Below are 21878 nucleotides of genomic sequence, written 5' to 3'. Positions count from 1 at the left end.
CCACCACGATCCTTTCCCCCAAACATTCCTCTGCCCCCAAAGTGTGTTTTGAATTGCTGACTTTAACTTACAGGTGTTGCGCTGACAGTAAATCAGGTGCGTAAATCAGGACTCTTCCTACCCTAAATTCGCACCTGAGGGATGTCCAGTATCTAACTGGTTAAACAACTTTGCTCAGGCTTTCCTTGTCATTGATCGCCTGTGTCGAATGGATTTCAGTATCAGGCATGATATGGGCAAGGTACTGCCTGAGCAGGGGAGGGGCTGTTGAGATGGGGAATGTAGGCACACTCTTTCCCATGGGCGGGACCACATCTGCCATCGATGCATTGAGGCAAATAAAACAATTTTTTTTTCTTTTGCATTTTTATAGTGCAGTTTTTGACAATTCTAAAGTAACTCTGATTATTAAGATTAAATGTATCATTGTAAATAATTGAAAAGCATCTTCAGAAAAAACAGAAGAAGAAAAAAACCCACCCTCCTCCATGACCCAGAGATAACAGCTGTTAATATTTCAGCCTGAAGTTTCTAGTCTTGTTTTCTGTCACAAAGAGCTGTTGAATTTTTATCCAAAATAGTAATCATACACGTGTCCCAGTTAATCACCTGCCCTTTCACCGAACGACATATAAGGAACATTCTCCTCACATCATTAAATGCCGTCCTACAAAATGGTGGCCTTTTTTCCCTTGTGTGAATGGACAATCATTTATTTAATTTACCTACCGACTCTGTAATTTTGGACAGTAATTAATTGTCTAGTTATTAGTGGTAAAAGTTCAGTGATTTTTTTAAGATAAATTTTTGAATGCGTGCATAACTATTTATTTAGGGTAAAGCAGAACTGATGTATTAAAGAATGCAAGAATCTGGAGCTTTTTAATAGGTATTTCCAAAACCCCCCGTGGAAAGATTGCACCAGTTTACATTCCCGTTGGTACTCTATAAGTTCTTGTGTCCTTGTACCCTTGCCAACGCTGGGGATTGCCATGTGACTAAAATTCAAACTAAAGGAATCTGGTGTGCATTAATTTGCAAGAAACCGTGACTCAAGTTTCTTTGCACAGAATATTTAATGTTTAGCAGATTGCTCTATGTGCAATAATTACAGGTTCCTTTACAGTGTTATGGAAACCCTTTTATTAAATTTTACATGTATCACTTTCTGCAGGGTCCTTAAATAGTTCTTAGGTTTTCAACTCTTCCGTTATATGCAGTTAAAAGTGTGGTTTTGGAGGGCTTTGTGTGTGTGTTTAGGATGGTGGGATGTGAGAAGTGGACAGAACTTCAGTAATCAGTGAGCCCATCTCTGCCTTACAGCTTAGTCAATGGCTCAAGGAAGAAACTTGCCCACGATCATCCTATCTGTGGGGGTGCTGTCATTTCAAGTGACAAGCCACTCAACTTGGACAAGCCTTGCAAAATGGGGAGCTTGCTAGCTCATGAAACTGAAAACGGGTTCTGAAGCTACTGTGATTGACCTTGGACAATTCCTTGATCTTTCTGAGCCATAATTTTCTTATCTGTAAACAGGATGTTGGACTCGACCTAAGGTCCCTTTCACCTCTTCAAGTTAAATGTTTCTATGAATATATCAGCAAAGATTACATTATAGTACCAACTACATTTAGACACGGTTAAGGGGAAGCTAGCCCTCAGAGAACAAATACTTTAAGAAATACAATTCTATTACACACTCAGATCTAGATTAACAGTTTTTGTTTGTTAACATGTAGAGGTCCTTAAGCAACTTCAACATAATTAGTATTCATGTAGGGTCAATATCAGTGCCTTAAAAGTCTTTTCTTTTTTCTGATTACACAATACTCAGATATCTTTTCAAACCCATTAATTTGTTCAACAAATCTATTCACAAACAGTGGGAAAAGAAATTCAGTCCTTCTATTCACAATTATTTCATCCAATTCCAGCTTGGTGGAACCTCACCAAATGTGTTAAACTGTGCAGGACAGCAACTGGTTGCTAAGTCAAACTTGTGCCCAAAGGAGTTACTCTTACATACAGGAAGAAATATCGGTATTAGTGAACTTTGCCTCACCAAGAACACCTTAAAGGTCTGGCTGTTGTTCAAGAGGAGGTAGATTTTCTAGTATCAGCCTCCCTTAGCCCTTTAAAATAGTTTCTCTGACCTTTTCTGCATTGTGGTTGTTGGGGGTTTTGTTTTTTTGTTTTTTGTTTGCGGGGCGGGGGGGGGGGGAGTCTTTGCTCATTGATGCTATTTGGTCACTGTATAAGGTCATTGTGTAACCCTTGACATTTACTACAGGAAGCATAGGTGTCTCTCAGAGACTATTCTAGTGCTCCAAAAACGTCTCTAAGAAACAGGCTTTGTTTCAAAGCCATTGATGACCAATAAAACTTGTAAATATTTTCACTACAGTATTTGGAATACAGATTCATTTCACAGTTTTAAATTACTACCAGAGTGCCAATCTTGGTTTGTGTTTTTAGAAATTTTTAGACAGAGCTAAATACAACAGGACCTACATACCTTTTTATTAACACCCAGCTACCACATGTTTATCGGCGATACTGGCAGTCCCTGGATCTGGTTCTGCAGGAGAAGGAGGGTTGGGGGGGGGGGTGCGGGGGTGGATTTTACGTAGAGTATATCAGTGAGGATATGCAAATCATTCTGCATAACAGCCCTTAAATCCCAGTGCCTTAAAACAACAAAGGTTTATTTCTCATTCAAACTATAAGCCCATCAAGGAGATGGTTCAGGCCCCATTCTGGCTCCCGCTCCCCCTGACTCATCATTATCTTGGATCTTGCTGGACATGGTAACAGAGAAGGAGCTCTGAAGGGTTTCACCCCGGCCTTAAGTGCTCTTGCCTGGAAGTGATGTACCCCATGTCCATGTACAACTCGCTGACTAGATGAGGCACATTGCCCAGCTCAGTTATAAAATGTCCGGGGGCTGCAGTCTCACCCCATGAGACTAAAAGGGAGAGAACTGGAAATATTTGGCCAGCAGAACTAGTGACTATCGCAATTTACTTTTCTGATTACCAAATAGCTGGCTTGCTCTCCGAAACCGCAGGTGAAATACAGCCATTCGCACCCCAGAGCAGACAACCCTGTAGCCTCACCCAGTCGTGGCATCTGGATGATGTGCAGTAGGATCTAAATGAGGGGGTGATACAAAGTTGTTTCGACATCAACTCCAGAGGTGGGTCCTCTTGAGCTAGAGACTTCTGAACTCAAAGAGGCCAGTTACCTGCTGTGCCCTCTCCCCCACATTGTATGTGAATATGTAATGGTGAAAAAAAGATTGGAAACCTCAATATACACTCTTGTTCAGAAAGGAGGTGAACAGGAGACATCCACTCATTGGTCCTCAATCATTCTAAACTGCTGAAGCAATTCTGAAATCCATCTGGTGACCAGTATGTAGAGGGTGTTCCTCTGGGGTCCTGACTGTTGTCTCGGGAAGGGGCTCCCCAATCCATTGCTTCAGGTCTTGGTTTTTCCCAATAACCTCCTTGATCACAACTAAAGTAAGACGGAAGAATATGCCCTCCGTAGGAGCTGAGCAGCTCTCCCAGCAGACTTTAGAGGGTTGGGGGACTCAAGTGTTCAGCTTTTGGTTTCTCTGGCAGTACGACTCTTTTCAAAAGGAAATCAGTTTCCTATCTATTTAGCTCTAGTTTATTTCCATATGCCAAGCCCTCAGCCCTTGGCATGCTTCTTTTCACTGTATGCCTTTGTGGTTTTGCTCCCAACCTTTCTTTATTAACTTAATTGGTGATACTTTGAGCCTGTCAGCCTTTGGTTGGGAAGCCACACCTCTGGTCTCTTTTTCCCTGAGGTATTCTAATTGAAAGAATGAACTAAGGAGCCATGACGTCAACTGCTGCCGACACTCTGTAACCCTTTCAGAGTGTTAAGATTGAGCGTGATAGCCCTTCTCTTTCACCCCAAAGCTAAGTGCTAATTGACCTCTTCCCTGCAAAGACTTTTTCTCATTTCATTGTTTATCTCTTGGGAAAGAGAAGCGGCTGCTTTTTCCAACCCTGTGAGTCTGACTTAATAGACTTGATTCCCTTTTCTTTTGGTTTGTAAACCAGTCAATTACTTTCTAAGCACATCTCTCTCTCTCTCTCTCTCTCTCTCTCTCTCTCTCTCTCTCTCAAAAATGAGTAAACAACACACATAAACAGAAAAGACAAGAACATAGGTAAATGAAAGCAATTTCTCTTGCCATGTAAACTAATACAGTATTCTGATCTCTATTCCCTTACCTCAAGCAAAACTGCTGATACAACATTTAACAGAATTTTCAGAGCTCTACACTTTTTTCCACCATTCTGTTGAGTGGCCAGCAAAAGCTTTGAAATGAGCAGGAGGTGAGGCAGGAGGAACGTAGCAGGATTCTAAATAACATGTGAAATGTTTAGGTCCCCTGTCACGTTTTTTAAAAGTAAGACCTCTTTGCAGATGCTTGTACTTACCAGCATCCACAAAAGACCACGGAGGGACCCTTCATCACAGAGGGCTGGGGGCAGCTGTGGCTTCGTGAATCCTGGATTTCTACTACAGAACTAGGTTATTTTCTGGGTTTCACACAGCGTGTTCTGTCCATCCTGTGCTGGGAGGCCTCCTATTTTTCACTGTCACTGAATTATTCTTATATTCTTTTTTACTTCTGCATGTACCGAAATGTCTGAGTGTAGAATTTTCTCCATCCCCTCCCCCAGTCTCTAGCTTCCACTCATACAACCTGCTTACCTCTGCCACCTCCTAAAGGTATTAACAACCTGGAGGGATTGATAGCCTTCTATATCTTTCAGCAGATATATAATCATATAATCATAAACCTACGGGTCTCCTTTCCACCTGCCTTCTTTCCTGCCTTCCTTCCCTCCCCCTTTTTTTTTCAAACCAAATTATTTACACTTCTGGCTATCTCTTACTTTTCTCATTAACAGAAGCTCAGGGCTGTCTCTCCAGGCAGTGGTATAGATCTCATTCATTCTTTTCAGTGGCTGTCCAGTATTCCATGATTTGGAAAGAATACACTGTGTTTTCCTGTTACTGGGTATGCAATTTGTTTTCTGTTCTGTTTTTGTTTTTGTTTTAATTTGGCCACTACAAAGGGTGCTGCAAGAATATTCTTATACCTATCCTCAAATGCTGGTGCTTTTTGAATGCGGTCCAGGAGAGGGATTAGCTGGATTAAAAATGTACTAGTACTTTTCATTTTACTAGATGTTGCCACAGTGTTTCCAAATGAGTAGCCTAGCAAAGTTCCAGAATACCCTTCCCCCATCCTGTCCAGTGGTAGGTGTCTTTCCTACTATGGAAGAAAGGATTATACCTGCAACACTGATTGCATAGTCCTGACACCTGTTGACATGGAACAAGTATTTCAGTGGAGGTTGAAATTAGGGCTCTGGTCAGCCTACGTGGTTGGGGGTGGTTGCGATTTTATTATACTTCTGAAAGAATCCGTAGGAAGTTTGTAGTAGGAAGAGAACTGGAGACCATTATACTGCAATCCACTCCCTCCACAGATGCTGGAAATGAGATCTTAGAGAGGTGGAGGGAGTGACAGTGAGCTGGTTACTGGCTCCTGCGTATGGGAAGCAGTTGTGAATCCTGATTTGAGGCTTTTCCTATTACCTATACTGACAGCGAGTTTTAGAGACCAGACCAAGAAACATCACCTGTGAGTTGAACTGAGCAGTGGTGATGAACTGTTTCCGGTTTTCTGTGATCTGCCGGGACAAGCGTTTGCTTTGCAAACTTCCGTAGTTATCACAGGACTTGGTCTTGTCACCTCGGTCTTGTCAGTGGAATCTGCTGCTCTTAGTGTTTGGGCGAGTTTGGGATTTCATTTTTCATACTGTTAAGGGTTAGTGCTTCCAAGTGTGGAACAGCCGGCTTGGATTACAGCTAAGATGACAGCAGCGAAGCACTGGAGAGAAAATCGCACGTGCGGGGATGGCTTCCTGCTGTGTTCCTCTCCTTCCACCCTCCCCAGCCTACTGATGTCGAGGGCAAAGTAGTAGGGCAGCCCAGAAAAAAGAACTTCTGTAGGTCTCACTTATGCTCCTGGCAATGTGACCTCTGGGTGTGGCATGCACAACCTGACCAGGGCTCATAGGGATGCTCTCTAGGGCAGAATAAAATAAACTTACTGAAAGAAGTCATTGTATCTCCCTGTATCTTTTTTTAAATTTTAATTTAATTTAATTTAATTTAGTTTAAGAGATGAAGACAGTGCAAGTGGGGGAGGGGCAGAGAGAGAAGGAGAGAGAATCCCAAGCAGGCTCCGCACTGTCAGCACAGGGCCTGATGTGGGGCTCGAACTCAAAAACTGTGAGTTCATGACCTGAGCCAAACCCAAGCATCAGACGCTCGACCGACTGAGCCATTCCAGGCACCCCTGCTCCCTATATCTTTAAACTCAGTTTTAATATTACAGTTTCAGATTTAGTCCATGGAGTCCACTGATGGAAATGAAAAGGGAGACCCCAGATTTTGGAATCTCATTTGGGTTTGCTCTGTGTTCATTGCAGAGCATCTGACTGCACAGCGTTAACTTTCTAGGCTGCCTCTGAATGAAGTTAGCCAGTTCAGGGAGCTCGGCCTGTTCTTTTAATAACAAAAATAATTATGATGGAGATTTGTTTTGTTATAGATAAACATCTCCAGGAGGCTTTATAGATACACACACACACACACACACACACACACACACACACACACACACACCATCTCCTAAAGGCTTGCCTTAGGTTGCAGACCTGGTCAGGAGCTGTGTTCATTTGTGGGCTTGCCTGTCAGAGGCCATGGTTCTTCCAGTTTAGTGATTCCCAAGCCTGCAGATTGGAACCACTGGGGAACTTTCAAAAAATACTCATGCCCAGGTTGCAGCCTTGAATTAAAGTCAGAACCTGTGAGAGAGGAGACCAGAATTGGGATGCTAAAGGCGAGTCTGACACACTGCTGGGTTGAGGACTCCTTAGCAGGCCATTTGAGATGAAGAGAGTGACTTTGCTTAATGAAGAAATGAGCTATAAGAAGAGCTATGACTTTTTAGAGTTCTGTCACCATAGGATCATCATCTCTCATCACCCACTTTCTCTCACTTTCTCCTTCCTGCCTATTCTGTAGATTAAAGCAGTGGAGTCGGCTCATGGAGGCAAAAATTGAATACTCTATCAGTTGTTACTGCAAAGTGCCCTAGGGGTGTGCCAAGTGGGTTAGAGACCATCACGCCTCGGGTACACCTGGCATAGCCAGTTTTTCCCCTGGCATTGGAACAGATCACTGTTTCTTTGAGATTCTGATAAGAGAGCATTTGAGAGCCATGGTGCCTGCAAAAAGAAATCTTTAAATATTGGAATTGCGCTCAGCTTGGGGAGACACTCGAGCTCTGAGAAGCCCTGGGAATTGAGACCAGCCTAGGGGACTGCAACGTCTTAGTTTTCTTCTCAACCTCAGTTCTGAGGCACAGTCTGAGCGGACTGTGGGCAGACACATGGGCACCACTCGAATGGTGGATTCCCCCTTGCCTGTCTCTTCTTTTAGGCACGTCTGGTTGAATTCAGGTGGCGTGGATATTAAATGCACGTTCAGATGTGACACCCTTGCATTTCGTTATTGAATATTCAGAAATTGAACGTCTCTCCCAATGCATGGGACTCACCAGTACTATCTTTCTGTCCTCTAGCCTTCCCGTGGTTTGGGATGGACATCGGTGGAACGCTGGTTAAATTGGTCTACTTTGAGCCAAAGGATATTACAGCCGAAGAGGAGCAAGAGGAGGTAGAGAACCTGAAGAGCATCAGAAAGTATTTGACTTCTAATACGGCTTATGGGAAAACCGGGATCCGAGACGTCCATCTAGAACTGAAAAATCTGACCATGTGTGGGCGCAAAGGGAACCTGCACTTCATCCGCTTCCCCAGCTGTGCTATGCACAGGTTCATTCAGATGGGCAGCGAGAAGAACTTCTCCAGCCTCCACACCACGCTCTGTGCCACGGGAGGTGGGGCTTTCAAGTTCGAAAAGGACTTCAGAATGGTATGTCAGGTTTGTACTTGTTAAACAACAAAACCACCTGGCTTCTCTTATGGAAGAGCTAGAGTACTAGTCTTGGGCTCTGGACAGGTTTACCTCACCTTGTCTGTGCCTCCGTTCCCTCCTGTGTACGAGTAGTTCCTACCTCCTAGGGTTGTTAAGGATTCGATGAGACAGTAGTATGTCCCTGGCATTTAGTAAATGCTCGTAAATATTAGCTATTGTCATCATCTTTGCTACAGCTACTGTTGCACAATATGCCAAAGATGAGATGGTATCGATCCCTGTCCGAAGTATCTTTGACTTTTCCACAGATGCTTTTCACGGTGTCGCGAAAAAAGCATAAACAGCATGACGGTTTTCTAGCTAGAGAGACTGAGGCCTGCCAGAGAGGCTTTCTATACATCCTGCGAACATTTTTTACTGCCGTCTACCTATTATTTGCTCTGAGTGTCTTTTTTTTGTTTTGTGACTGTCACTCAGAACTTTTGTTCGAGACAGAAATGAAACACCTGATACTATTTATAGGTGACTTCCTTTATTAGCGAGTAAGATTTGGGGAGCGTGATTTCACGTACTAAGAATAATGCTGTCTCCCAATGGGCAGTCCATACCAGCTCTGCATTGCTCATTTACATTTGAGAAAACTGGCTAAATGGAGGACACGGATGAGTAAGATATCTCATGTTTCTCTTTCTTTAGCAATCTTTCAACAGCTGTGTGTTCCAATTTCCCCATCTCTGCAGTCAGGATAATCTCTATACCGTCCAGCCTCAACCCGCACGGAACAAAAGGAGGATAAAGTGAAATAATGGATGTAGAAAGTAAAGAGAAAATCAGGGAAGCTAGGGTCGGCAGAAGCGACTGGACATTAGAGACGAAAGGGTTGGAAGACGGGGGCTAGTGTTGCCAGAAAGTTGAAAATGTAGTGAGATGAGTTACAAAATACACGTTTCCAAAGCCTGGGATATAAAGTTCTGGCGTTCTGTCATTGGAACGAGTGTAAATCCGGTCTTGCCACAACGTCTGTCATTAGTGAAAATTAATGAATCAATATATTATTCATGGCATTTAATAAAGCTATAAATGCAAATTTTATTTGCATCATCAAAAGTAACATCATTTATCCCACTAATTGTACAACGCAGTTTCTAAGAATGTTGGCATTGGAGTCCTAGCACAGTATCCTATGTGAGACTGATGATACCAGCTTTTGGCTCTTTCTTCTGTGTCCCCTTTCCCGATCTAGCAGTAGAATTTGGTGCTGCCACTTACCTAAATGATTCATGGCATCTCTTTCCCACCAAAGGGACCCAATGATCAAAGAGTTTGGAAACTGAAAAGGCTGAGATCCAGGGGCATGAAAGTTAAACTTGAATTCATCATTGGAAAAGCATTGAACCTGAATTTTAGTGTTGTCTCTGCATTTAACTAGCTGGGTGACTTCGAGCAAGACATATCCCTTTTTAGCTTCATCGTCTGTAAAAAAGTGGCAGGAAAATGAAGAGAAGAGGGAGGAGTTCTAGGACATCAGAGCCTGAAGTCACCTTTGGAGACCAGAAAGTATAGCATTCGTGGCCTACATGGATAAGGAAACTAAAGCTAAAGAGAGATTAAGAGGCTTCAGTAGTGGGCACCTGGGTGGCTCAGTCAGTTAAGCGTCCCACTCTTGGGTTTGGCTCAGGTTGTGATCTCACATTGATGAGTTCGAGCCCCATGTCAGGCTCCATGCTGACAGAGCAGAGTCTTCTTGGGATTCTCTCTCTCCCTCTCTCTGTCCCTCTCCTGCTCACTCTCTCTGTCTCTCTCTCAAAATAAATAGCCAAACTTAAAAACGTTTTTGAAAACGAAGAGACTGTGGTAGTGCCCCCTTGTAAGCACTAGGGTGTCAGCTCAATTCTGATTCAGGAGAAAATGCTGAGCCAGCCCTAGTGCTAGGAGCTTCCTTGTGTCACCCTATCTGAACACCTCCACTAGGGAGCTTAAAGGGAAGCAAGGTGACCTAGAGCATTTATGCAACATCCCTCAATGCCTCCGTTCCTCCTTCTGGGTAGTGTACATTCTGAGAGAAAGTTACTCAATATATGTTAGCTGTGGGCAAGTGTGTTTCTCAAGGTTCTGAACTAAGCAAGGTCATACCTTATTACCACCAGAGTAAAGAAGGCGCTGCTCCTTCAGGCAGGCTGTTGGAGCCTAATGAATAGATTGGAGCAGGGAGCAAGTCTGGAGTATTTGCCAAACAGCCTGGCCAGCTGGGGGCATACATCCATAAAAAAGTAAATGGGTTGCCTTCTGTTTCCATGCTCAGTCTCAGCCAAAGCGAAGACAGAATTCATCGCTTCCCATAGCCTGTTTGCCAGGGTGCTGAGTTATGTGCCCCTATCCTTCCAAAGTTTGTGAGGATGAATAGGTCTTACCATCCTCTGTCCACAGTACACAAGTATGTATTGTGCTCCTTCTGGGCGTCAAGTACTGTTGGGAACAAAACAAAGCCCCTGCCCTTGAGGAGCTACCTTATAGTGTGGGGAGATGGTCAGTAATTAAATAAGCAAGTGAATATAGAATGTACCGCCACTACACACACACACACACGCACACACACACACACACACACACACACACACACACACACGTATATGTATGTATATTATGGAGGGAGGAAAAAAGCAGAGTAAAGGAGATAGGGAGTGTTGGGAGATTTTAGTGTGATGAGGTAACATTGGTGCAGGAACCAAAAGAAGTAATGAAGCACATCAGACCAGCATCTGGGAAAGGGTATTTTAGGCAGAGGGAACAGTAAGTACTAAGACCCTTAGGTGTGCTAAATGCAAGCTTTTGTCTCTTCCCTTTTCCAGAGTAGAAAATTGAAGGTGCTTACGTGGTTGGTTGTAAATGATCAATATATATACTAAGGAATCTGACAACATAAAGCAGTATATATATATATATATATATATATATATATATATATATATATATATGTGGATATATATCGAGATATATATATCAAGATATATATATCGAGATATATGTGTGTGTGTGTGTATATATATATATATATATACATGTGTATATATATATATATATATATATATATATATATACACACACTATAAAGTCCTGTCATTGTTATTGTATAAAATTACTGATTGGGGTATAATACAGCTTTGCAGAAGTGTGTTTTTAAAGCCTGAGTAGTTAGAGCTAACTGAAAGATGTTCAGCAGACCCTGAATAGTCAGCAATTGTTATATCTAATGACTATATCTTTTTCATTTATAGTAAATATACTTAAATCCTTAAATAATATCAACTAGTCTTCATCCAATTTAGAATGTACAAGAAAGAGCTATACACCATGAGACAAGCATTAAGTTAGACCCCCATGTAGAATACTTTCAACTGAACAAAGCTGCAATTCTTTCTTCCTTTTTTTCCCCCTTCTTTCTTTTCTCTCTTCTTTCCTTTTTTCCTTTCTTCTCCTTTTAACATTTTAGGGTCACTGTCACAAATAAACTTCTGACACTCAGAAGTTAGCCTTCTTAGGGGCGCCTGGGTGGCGCAGTTGGTTAAGCGTCCGACTTCAGCCAGGTCACGATCTCGCGGTCCGTGAGTTCGAGCCCCGCGTCAGGCTCTGGGCTGATGGCTCAGAGCCTGGAGCTTGTTTCCGATTCTGTGTCTCCCTCTCTCTCTGCCCCTCCCCTGTTCATGCTCTGTCTCTCTCTGTCCCCAAAATAAATACACGTTGAAAAAAAAAAAAAAGTTAGCCTTCTGAGTTAATGATACACCAAAATGGAACACAGAAGAAAAACTTAATCTAACTACAAATGGTCTAAAAATTGATAAGCCAGTGAGGAATCCCACCATTGAAGAAAGTGATATTCAAGGAGAAGACTTGTCTATCCCCTGTCTCTATTCTGTGAGTTTTCTTTTGAAGAACTCACTAGAGGGGCACCAGGGTGGCTCAGTTGGTTAAGTGTCCGACTTCAACTCAGGTCATGATCCCATGGTTCACGAGTTCGAGCCCTGTGTTGGGCTCTGTGCTGACAGCTCAGGACCTGGAGCCTGCTTCAGATTCTGTGTCTCCTTCTCTCTCTGCCCCTTCTCCACTCATGCTCTGTCTCTCTCTCTCTCAAAAATAAGTAAACAGTAAAAAAAAACAAAAAACAGTTTAGTGGAAAAATTATCAGGAAGAGGGAGGACAATTGTGGAAATGTGAAAATCTAAATCTAAGTGGATCATTCAAGAACATTTATTAGCTTGGTTCCTATTATTAATCCAGGGACTAATTCGTGATATTGCAGCAGCATAAGGTTTGGTAGACAATGTCATTCTCCACTTGTGACTGGCTTGATGCTATGGCCTCTTTATTATTGGGTGCAGGGAGGAAGAAGCCATCTTGGAGGTTTTGTTATATTTCTTACTCACAGAACATGTTTGAAATTCATCTGTCTCTGGTCTCCTAGGTCTTCTTTGAGAAGAAAAAAGAGCCCAGAGTGAAATTTGTAATTCAGAATCAACTCTTTTATATGCAAATTATTCTTCATTTCTGCCATTGGTGGTTTCTGCATCTTCCAATATGTTTTATGGAACCAGTGTCCTCAAAAGCACCCTTGGGAAGTGTAGGGTATCATCCAGATGTGTATTTTATTCATGTCTAAAATACAATTTGGTGACTTATTTCTCAACTACAGGGGAGTAATATAGCTGGTTTGGGGCAGGTCCATCAAATAACCCCATAAGAGTGGATATGGAACCTCTTGGGGTGTTTTTGGGGTTTTTTTGGTTTTTGTTTTTTGTTTTTTTACCAGACTTATCTATTTAACTCCTTATTTAGTTATTTTTGACAGACTGGGCTGAAGCACATAAGGAGAACCTTTCACCTAATTGTATCCTGAGCATGCCTTGTATTTAGGACCCACATTTTTTCTAATATTAGCATAGAGGTATCATAGAACTCCCTCTACAAATTAGGGTCTTCATTGTGGAAATAGTGTTTCCAATAGTGGAACAGTGCATTTCAACTCAAGAGAAGTCCCAAATTATTTTATTTCTCACATAATTAGAACCCATGTGTATAGTTCTTTATAGTAGCCAAAACATTTTAACACAGGTGTCTCATTTGATTTTTTTTTTTTTTGAGAGAGAGAGAGAGAGAGAGAGAGAGAGAGAGAGAGAGAGAAAATCTCAAGCAGGCTCCATGCTTAGTGCAGAGCCCCACGCAGGGCTCACGCCCACGACCCTGGGATCATGACCTAAGCTGAAATCAAGAGGCGGATGCTCAACCAACTGAGCCACCCAGGCGCCCCTCATTTGATTCTTGAAGATAATAGCTCTATAAGTTAGATAGGGCAGGTGCTATTAGGGAGAGTATGTGACCTTATTGAACACCTGTACTCACTGTTCTGGGGTCATGGACTCATCCCAGCTCTTCAGCTCCTAATACTGTGTGGTCCAAGGCCCAGCAGCATCAACATCACCTGGGATATTGTTAGAAATATAGTCAGAATCCCTGGGAGTGGAGCCCAATGGTCTGTGTTTCAACAAACCCTCCTGGTGATTCTGATGGGTTCTATAGTTTGAGAATCCCACCACACCCGTACGCTTGCTCGGGTGACTTTAGTACTGGGCAAACAATGTGAGTTCATCATAGTTGTAAGTTTGAAAGTTTTTTCTACTCTACCTCTTCCTCTACTTGCTAGCCTTGGGATCCGGGATAGGTCACTTAACAGCTGACCCCTGGTGATGCGTTTCATCTGCAAAATGAGTAATAATAATAATAATAATAATAATAATAGCTTCCCTGCCTCAAGTCCTACAGATGAGATCATACAATTTTTTACCAGCTTCCATTATTTACACAGAGTTTGAGTCTTAGGACAAGCTGAGGTTTGTTGCTTTTATATTTGGGGAGTAGTTTAAGCTTAATTATTTAAGAATTGGCAGAAGCCATACTTTCTGAAAGTGGTGAGGAGACTTACAAGCAGTGGGGTGCTGGGGCCAGTTCCTACCGGCTTAAGAGAGCTCATTGTGTGCATGTCTTCTCAACTCTGTTAGTGACATCATGTTGGGAGCTTGAAATTAGCCATTGTGGGGACGATTATGCCACAGAAATTGGTAATAGCTTCATCTGCATGAAGGTTATAGCTTCATCTGTGTGTTTGCTGGATCTGATATTTCAGATCTATCATCATTTAAGACCCATTATAGAGATGAGCATTAGAATATATATAAAGCTAGTAGGATAGAAGTCAGAATCAGCCCACAGAAATGTTTGGTTGGCCTGCAATATTTTTAAAAAGTTAATTCGCTGTCAGATAATTTATTACACTGAGCCCCCTTTACCATAGGGCAACAATGGGCTGCAGGCGAATTGTAAATATGTGTATATTGTCCTGTGTGCAACAATCCCCATCATCCTGTTACTTTACAGCCACTCAAGGGCTTCACTCTTCATGTTTTCTTACTGTCTCCTGGAGGTATTTGCATTTGTTACCCCCGATATAAAAGAAACTAAATGTGTTTTTTGGAGAATGAGTGGTTTTCCATAGCTAGGATCTGAACGTGCTGTTTTAGGCTTCCCACAAGGTTAATATAGTTGTATTTATAAAGTAGAAAGTCTGGGGAGTAATTCCCATCTTGTCCTGAATTTCAGTTGGTCTGTTTGAATATCCAAGTAAGGATTTGGCCCATTGCTTAACACTTGGGAGCCTGGACTTTTTCCTGGATGGTGAAGACTTTTGAGGGAGGTCTCTACAGGTCTCCGAAAGTGACTAATTTCTGTTTCCCAGTTTGGGGATGCATGACCTGGGCTTTGGAAATATCCACCCCTCAGTAAAATGTATAGCAGAGATGTTTATTCGCTGCTAGGACTTTATTTGAAATTTTTTTTAATGTTTATTTATTTATTTTGAGAGAGAGAGAGAGAGAGAGAGAGAGAGAGAGAGAAGGAGTGGTAGGAGGTGGGGGGCAGAGGGAGAGGGAGAGAAAGAACCCCAAGCAGGCTCAGCACTGTCAGCGAGGAGCCTGACACAGGGCTCAAACCCACAAACCATGAAATCATGACCTGAGCCGAAATCAAGAGTTGGACACTCAACCGACTGAGCCACCCAGGCGCCCCGAAAATGATTTTGATGGGAAAAATGAGATAACGATGTTTTCTTTCAGATCAAAGTTTGTATGTGCTTAGTTTATTTGCCTTGAGGTTTTTCTTTTTCCGAAGCATAAAAGCCGTGCCACACTGTGTCTCTACGTTTGTGATGTTGGCTCTGGGCATGGCTGTCAATATGGTTGATGGACCTCTGATTAATATTTAAGCAGGTTAACCTATGGTCCCAAGACTGGCTGGTGAAATTGATACTTTTCAGTTTGGTTTCACCCAAGAAGCGCTAACTTTCCCTGTCCCATTGAAAAAATGTTTATTAAACAATTACGATGGGACAGGCCTTTGAGCACTGTGCTCAGGGGCACCTGATGAACCATAAACAAAGCCCGGATGTGGTTAATGCTCTAAGCGGAAGAGCATGGGGTTTCATATGTGTCATACAATCTTTTCAGGTCTCCAGGTAGTTTTCTACCTAAAGTATTACCCCCTTAAAACGTATATGATTACTTGTATCACACCCCAAATTTTCACTTGGTAAAAAAAGGAAATGTTTGGAATCATGTATGAGATAGGTTTACTTTATCAGCAAGTGTCATTTAGGATGATTGTTTCTGGGGACCTCCTTTCTACTTGTTGGATGATATGCTGCCCAATTCATGAATCATCGAACAAAGCCAATTAGATCTTTAAATTAAAAAACAACAACAACAGAATAATTCTTTGTATAAGAAAACTTGTACCACCTTGCTGGTAACCTGTTCAAACTAATTCTGCTCTATAGGTATAGATTTAGTGGGTTTTGTTGAATGGAAAAATTCAGATGGGTGATATGAAGTCAAAAGTTTTCTTCCAGCTGCTAACTTTTATAATGAAAACGATGCCTTTCTGGCAAAATATCTAAGTACAGCACTTGTATAGGTTTCCAGATCCCAGAAGTACTTTGCATTGTGGAGACAAGAGAAGAACAGGGAGTCACTGGGAGCTGTTTGCTAGTTGTATCACCGAGGGAAAGTTATTTAAGCTCTGGGAGCCTTAATCATAAAGGATAAAATACCTACTTTTGGGTTCCCTGAGAATTAAATGATCTACTACAAGTTCTTAGCATGTAATACACAATAAACACTAGCTATTATTTTCTTAAAGATTTTTTTAATCTTTATTTCTTGATCTTTTTGAGAGAGAGAGAAAGACAGTGAAGTCCGTGAATCTGTGACCTGAGCCGAAGTTGGACGCTCAACAGACTGAGCCATCCAGGCAGCCCCCAAAGATATATATTTTTTTTAACTTAAGTTAGACCTGACAAATTATCTTCTTTCACTAGTTCAGTGTCATATTGATGATTTTTAGATTTTCTTTTTTCTTTTTTTTTTTAGTCCATAGGAAATGATCCTCAACTCATGTTGGTGATTATTAGATTTTTTCTTTCTTTCTTTCTTTCTTTCTTTCTTTCTTTCTTTCTTTCTTTCTTTCTTTCCTTCTTTCCTTCCTTCTTTCTTTCTTTCTTTCTTTTTTTGTCCATGCGAAATTATCCTCAACCGAGACATATGGACCAGCAATAATACGACTCTTGGGGACCATGAATTAAACTTTTGAGGATGCAAAGGAGCCATTCTCCCCTAAGCCTGCCCCACAGCCAACTCATTCCCATTTTCTTTTTTCCCCCTGTACCTGGGAGAATGGGAGTTTTTGTCTCAGAGGAGCATGAAAAGGCACTTTAGGACCACCTCCACTATTAATAAAATAGCCAACATCTTCTGAGCCTTTTGTACATATATTATTATCATGAAATCTCTACAACAACATTGTACAGTGGATATCATCCCCATTTTCCAGAGAAGCAGCCTGAGGCTTGACAAGTTAAATAGCTTGCCCCACATCCCTCAGTTAAGTGTTAGAGCTAGAATTCAAAGCCAAGTCTATCTAAACTCCAAAGCCCAGGCCTGGGAAAAGGAGAGCTGGATTTCGAAGGCTCAAAGGTGTTTGTCTCCAGCTCCTAGGCTCGCTGTGCCTCCCTAAGGACCTCATCGTGTCAAAGAAGTGTGGGATTCTCTCTGCTCTCAGAACATTCTCACTCTCTGCCCTGCAGGGGAGCCCCGGTCTTAGCGATGCGCTCTGTTCATTTCCTGTGGCTGCTGTAACAAATTATCCCAAACGCAGTGGCTTAAGACAACAGAAATGGATTCAGTCATAGTTCTGGAGGCCACATGACCCAAATCAAGGTGATGGCAGGACCACACTTCCCTTAGAGGCTCTCGGGCAGATTCTGTTCCTTGCCTCTTCCAGCTTCTGGTGGCTGTTGGCGTTTGTTGGCCTGTAGTGCAGTCCTCCAATCTCTGCCTCTGTCTTCACCTGGCCTTCTCCTCTGGCCATCAGCTCTTTCCTGTGTGTCTCATAAGGAAACTCGGCAGTGGACTTAGAGTCCACTCAGATAATACAGGATGTTCTCTTCATCTCAGGATCCTTAACTGAATGACATCTGCAAAGACCCTTTTTCAAAATCGGGTAACAGTCACAGGCTCTAAAAATTAGGACATGAACATACCTTTCGGGGCCCACCAGTTCAACCCATGACACATGCTATTGGATGCTTTCCCGGCAAGCAGGCAATTTCCTGTCCCTCATTTCCCACTCTGGGCAGACACGATGTCCGGCCAAGGTGCTTCTCTGGCAGAATGACTAATTACAACCAGATTTCACAACGCAGTGTTTCAAAAATATTGTCATGCTTTTACTGTTAATAACACATTTTTAAGTCCAGCTAAAAGCCTACGGGGCTTCCCCGGAAGTGGTCATAGCCTCTCTCATGAGGTTTTGTTCTCTTTCAGATTGCTGACCTGCAGCTCCATAAACTGGATGAACTGGACTGTCTGATTCAGGGCCTGCTTTACGTCGACTCCATTGGCTTCAATGGCAAGCCAGAATGTTACTATTTTGAAAATCCCACAAATCCTGAATTGTGTCAAAAAAAGCCGTACTGCCTTGATAACCCATACCCTATGTTGCTGGTGAACATGGGCTCGGGTGTCAGCATCCTAGCAGTGTACTCCAAGGACAACTATAAAAGAGTTACAGGGACCAGGTAAACATGGTTTCTACTAGAAGAACCTTTCTGTACTTAAATCCAGGCGTCTCTCTTGAAGACCAGTTTGTAAAAAGATTCTCTGTACTGAGTACATTTTTAAAAGAAGGATCTTACGCTCCTCAGCCAACCAGAAAGGATTTATTGCATGATATGTTAAAATAGTAGAAGGATGCTTTATATAAAGGTGAATAAAACACAGTCCTTACCCTGCTGGAAACTGGTCAGGTTGAGGGAAGGATTAGCACACACCAAACAGAAGGCAGTCCATGTTAAGTGCCAAATGAATGGCAGAGACAATAAGAGAGTAGAATTCAGAAGAAAGGATGCTTGGGATGGTCAGAGAGGGCTCCGGAAGAAACCTTCTCTTGGAATTTCCTTGGTGCCTGGCACAGGATGCGTGGCTTGAAATAAATCACCACTGCAACCAGTAAAGCAAACTGGGTTTACAAAAAATGTTTTGTTTTTTTTTTTACCCTGAGTTAAATGTTCCAGCTGAAAGCCAGAATGGTTGGCACAGGGCACAGGGACTCTGCAAGTGCAACTGACGGGAAGACAGTGCCGCAGCTGCACTTGGGCGGGGTGCCTTGCTTTTAGCGCGCGCACACGCCCAAGTGCAGTTGTGCCCAGCTTCCTGTTCGTAGTGATTCAACAGGGGCAAAAGAATCCAGTGTCAGAAATCTCTGAGAAATGCTAGTGTAAACAAAATCTAGGAAGTTTCTCTTACTTCTAAGTGAAGGATTCAGTGTGAAGTGTTTCTCCCACCAATTGGAGCACAGAACCCGTTTTTGGAGGAATAACTTAAGGAACCAGTGCCAGGTGGCATGCATGGTTTTGGACATGGTATCAAACCCGTCGTTGTTAATAGATGAAGATATCGTGGAACTTCTCTGGGCCTCAGTGCCCTTGTTTGTGCCACAAAGGGGGTTGTTTCTTATGTCGTTTCTATGGGCATTTCTAGTGCTGACATCCTCCACTATTACTTCCCCATTAGGAGAAGAGCACTGTTTTTCGGGCGTATTTCTCTGCCCTGTGATGGGTCCGCATTAGTCAGTGTGATTCACCACTGGGGAAGGGAAGATTTAATCCTCCAGGAGACTTGGGCAATGTCTGGAGACATTTTTCTTTTTTTTTTTTGGTTGTCATAATCGGATGTGGGGTGTGACTGGCATCTAGTGGCTAGAGGCCAGGGACACCACTAAATATCCTACAAAGCACAGGGAAGCCCCCAACAACAAAAAGGTACTGAACCCCAAAAGTCAATAGTACTGCTGTTGAGGAACCCTGGCATGTGCGTGCGCGCGCGCGCGCACACACACACACACACACACACACACACACACACTCCGACTGAATCCTGCTTGTGTTCAGAATATCGAATGTTAATCGCTACTCGGCACACATTTTCTCCGTGAGCATACAGAACTAAGCTTCCTTGCTCACAGAAGAATCACAGCTGTCCCACGACTGTATTAGGACTGTCAGGAGTGTCAAAGACAAATGAATATTTTGGCCAAGCTGGTTTTACCTTAGAGAGTGATCTCCTAATACAAGTACAGTTTTGAAGAAACTACAGACTTCTTCCCAGAAGGAGTCCTTGATTGGTAGGAGCTAGTCCCAAGGTAACAAGCTAAATAAACACTTTTCCTCAGTTAGAGATATTTATAATTTCGTTGATTAACACTTAGCAAATTCATGCATCACAATCACAATTCTATTTTCTCAAACTTGGAAGTTCCAGGAATCTAGATCATCTTCTTGAACAGCTGCTAATGAGCTAATTGTGGTGTTTGGCTTCTATTACATGTGTAATCATGCTCATGAATTCCCATTATTGGTAAATGCCCATGAATGACCGGTGTGTTGCAACCATCAACAGACCCTGTCTGGATATCCAAGTTACTCTGCAAATGCTTTTCGACCAGTAGTTTTGGAAACATGCTATAGCCGACTGAAGGTTCATAGAGAGCCCTTTCGAGGGCTGCCACAGGTAGGGGAAGGAAAGGAAACATCAGTTCTGTGGGCTGCAGCTCCTCCTTGGCCAACCAGAGTTGTTCTGCCAAAGGCTTCCAAGTTACAAAAGCACCGATATAAATAAACTATTATGGTCGGCAACGAACGTCAGTTTGTAAAACACACTTTGGGAGTCACTGATCTAAGCAAATGGCTTCAGCTTTAAGTTTACTACTGCTATTTTGAACTGGTGGCTATAACCCCAGGTTTTTTGTGATTATGTTATACTCTATTTTCTCAAACATTTTTATTTTTAGGAAGCCACATCATTACAGGAGATCAGTTTCTTTTAAGCATATGACTTTATTATTTTTTTAATTTTATTTTTTATTTTTTTAAATTTACATCCATATTAGTTAGCATATAGTACTTTATTATTTTTTTAATGTTTATTTATTTTTGAGAGAGAGACAGAGAGACAGAGAGAGGGGAGGGGCAGAGAGAGAGGGAAACACAGAATCCGAAGCAGGCTCCAGGCTCTGAGCGATCAACACAGAGCCGGACACGGGGCTCAAACTCACAAACTGCGAGATCATGACCTGAGCCAAAGTCGGACGCTAAACTGACTGAGCCACCCAGGTGCCCCTTAAGCATACGATTTTAAATGGTTCGTTTCATGTTATGTGTAATTTTATCGCATCCTAGATGAGGTAGTGACCTTTTTTGTTCTATTGACACTACTCCAATTTTATTGTAGAAGCTAAAGAAAAAAGAGGACTTTACAGCTGACATTGTTGGAATGTGCAGATTATTAAAAGGGGAATGTAAAGGATTTTGGAACTTAGGTGAAAGGAATAGCGCAGCTCATCTCATTGTTCTGGAATCTATTTTAAGGGCACAAGCCCTCAGTAATTGAAGGTTTCTTCTCCTTTTCCCTAAAATCCCTCACTACAAGGTTGTTGGTTTTTGGAAAAAAAAAAAAAAATGATGATGATGCTATTCGACAGCTGCTCCCTGGCAGTATGTTTTTGTCTCCAGTTTGCTGAGGGTCTTACCGTGTCTATGGAAACAAACTGATGTACCTGATCATGAGCGAGAGAATCACTTTGATTAAATCCTGGTTAGCAGGTTGAGGATATTAATAAAGTGCTCTTCTGCGACTGTGCGTCCTTTCCTCCCATCTGCAGCGTGCCAGCGACGCACATGCATGCTCGCTTTCCCCACGCAGCCCCGATGCTTTGTCTGGAGCCACGGGTCATCTTCCAGCCACACAAAGCACTCGTCCGTGTCCACTCATACCAACACATCAGATGACGAATTGCCTTCTTTCTAAGTCCGCCAATGTCTCCGGTTGCCTAGATTGAGAGTAGGTTGTTGACTGCCTTGATTGACAGGAATACCTGATGTTCAAAGAAAGGTTATTAGCATGGATGAAAGCAGCTAGAAGCATGAGAAATGACTTAAAAACATACAGAGACAAATCCAGATGGCACGCAAACCAAAAATTGTCCCCACTAAAATATACTAGCTTTGGAGGGCAGACTGAAACCGACAAGGTGTGTGCCACACTGTGTTAAATGTAAATAAGTTTTCTTAGAGGAAATCCAAATGTCTACTGTGACGGACTTGCCAAGGCAGGGATGTCCATGAGATCTTTATTTCCTCCTGCTACTGCACCTTCAGTGTG

The 21878-nt window shown here is 42.4% G+C and overlaps 1 protein-coding gene across 9 annotated transcripts in view; it reads left to right on the top strand.

The window, feature by feature from the left end:
* Positions 1-21878, top strand: part of PANK1 (pantothenate kinase 1) — a 101751-nt gene that overhangs the window by 67863 nt on the left and 12010 nt on the right. For all 9 annotated transcript variants that reach the window (XM_023240708.2, XM_023240709.2, XM_019813530.3 and 6 more), the window contains 2 exons: positions 7706-8058; positions 17985-18238. In XM_023240708.2, coding sequence (XP_023096476.1) covers positions 7706-8058; positions 17985-18238 — 607 coding nt within the window. The remainder of the gene's footprint in view (positions 1-7705; positions 8059-17984; positions 18239-21878) is intronic.

The sequence above is a fragment of the Felis catus genome, chromosome D2 (genome assembly GCF_018350175.1).
Source record: "Felis catus isolate Fca126 chromosome D2, F.catus_Fca126_mat1.0, whole genome shotgun sequence".
Lineage (NCBI taxonomy): Eukaryota > Metazoa > Chordata > Mammalia > Carnivora > Felidae > Felis > Felis catus.
Note: the sequence above shows the minus strand (reverse complement) of the source record. Positions and strands in the feature narration are given on the sequence as shown.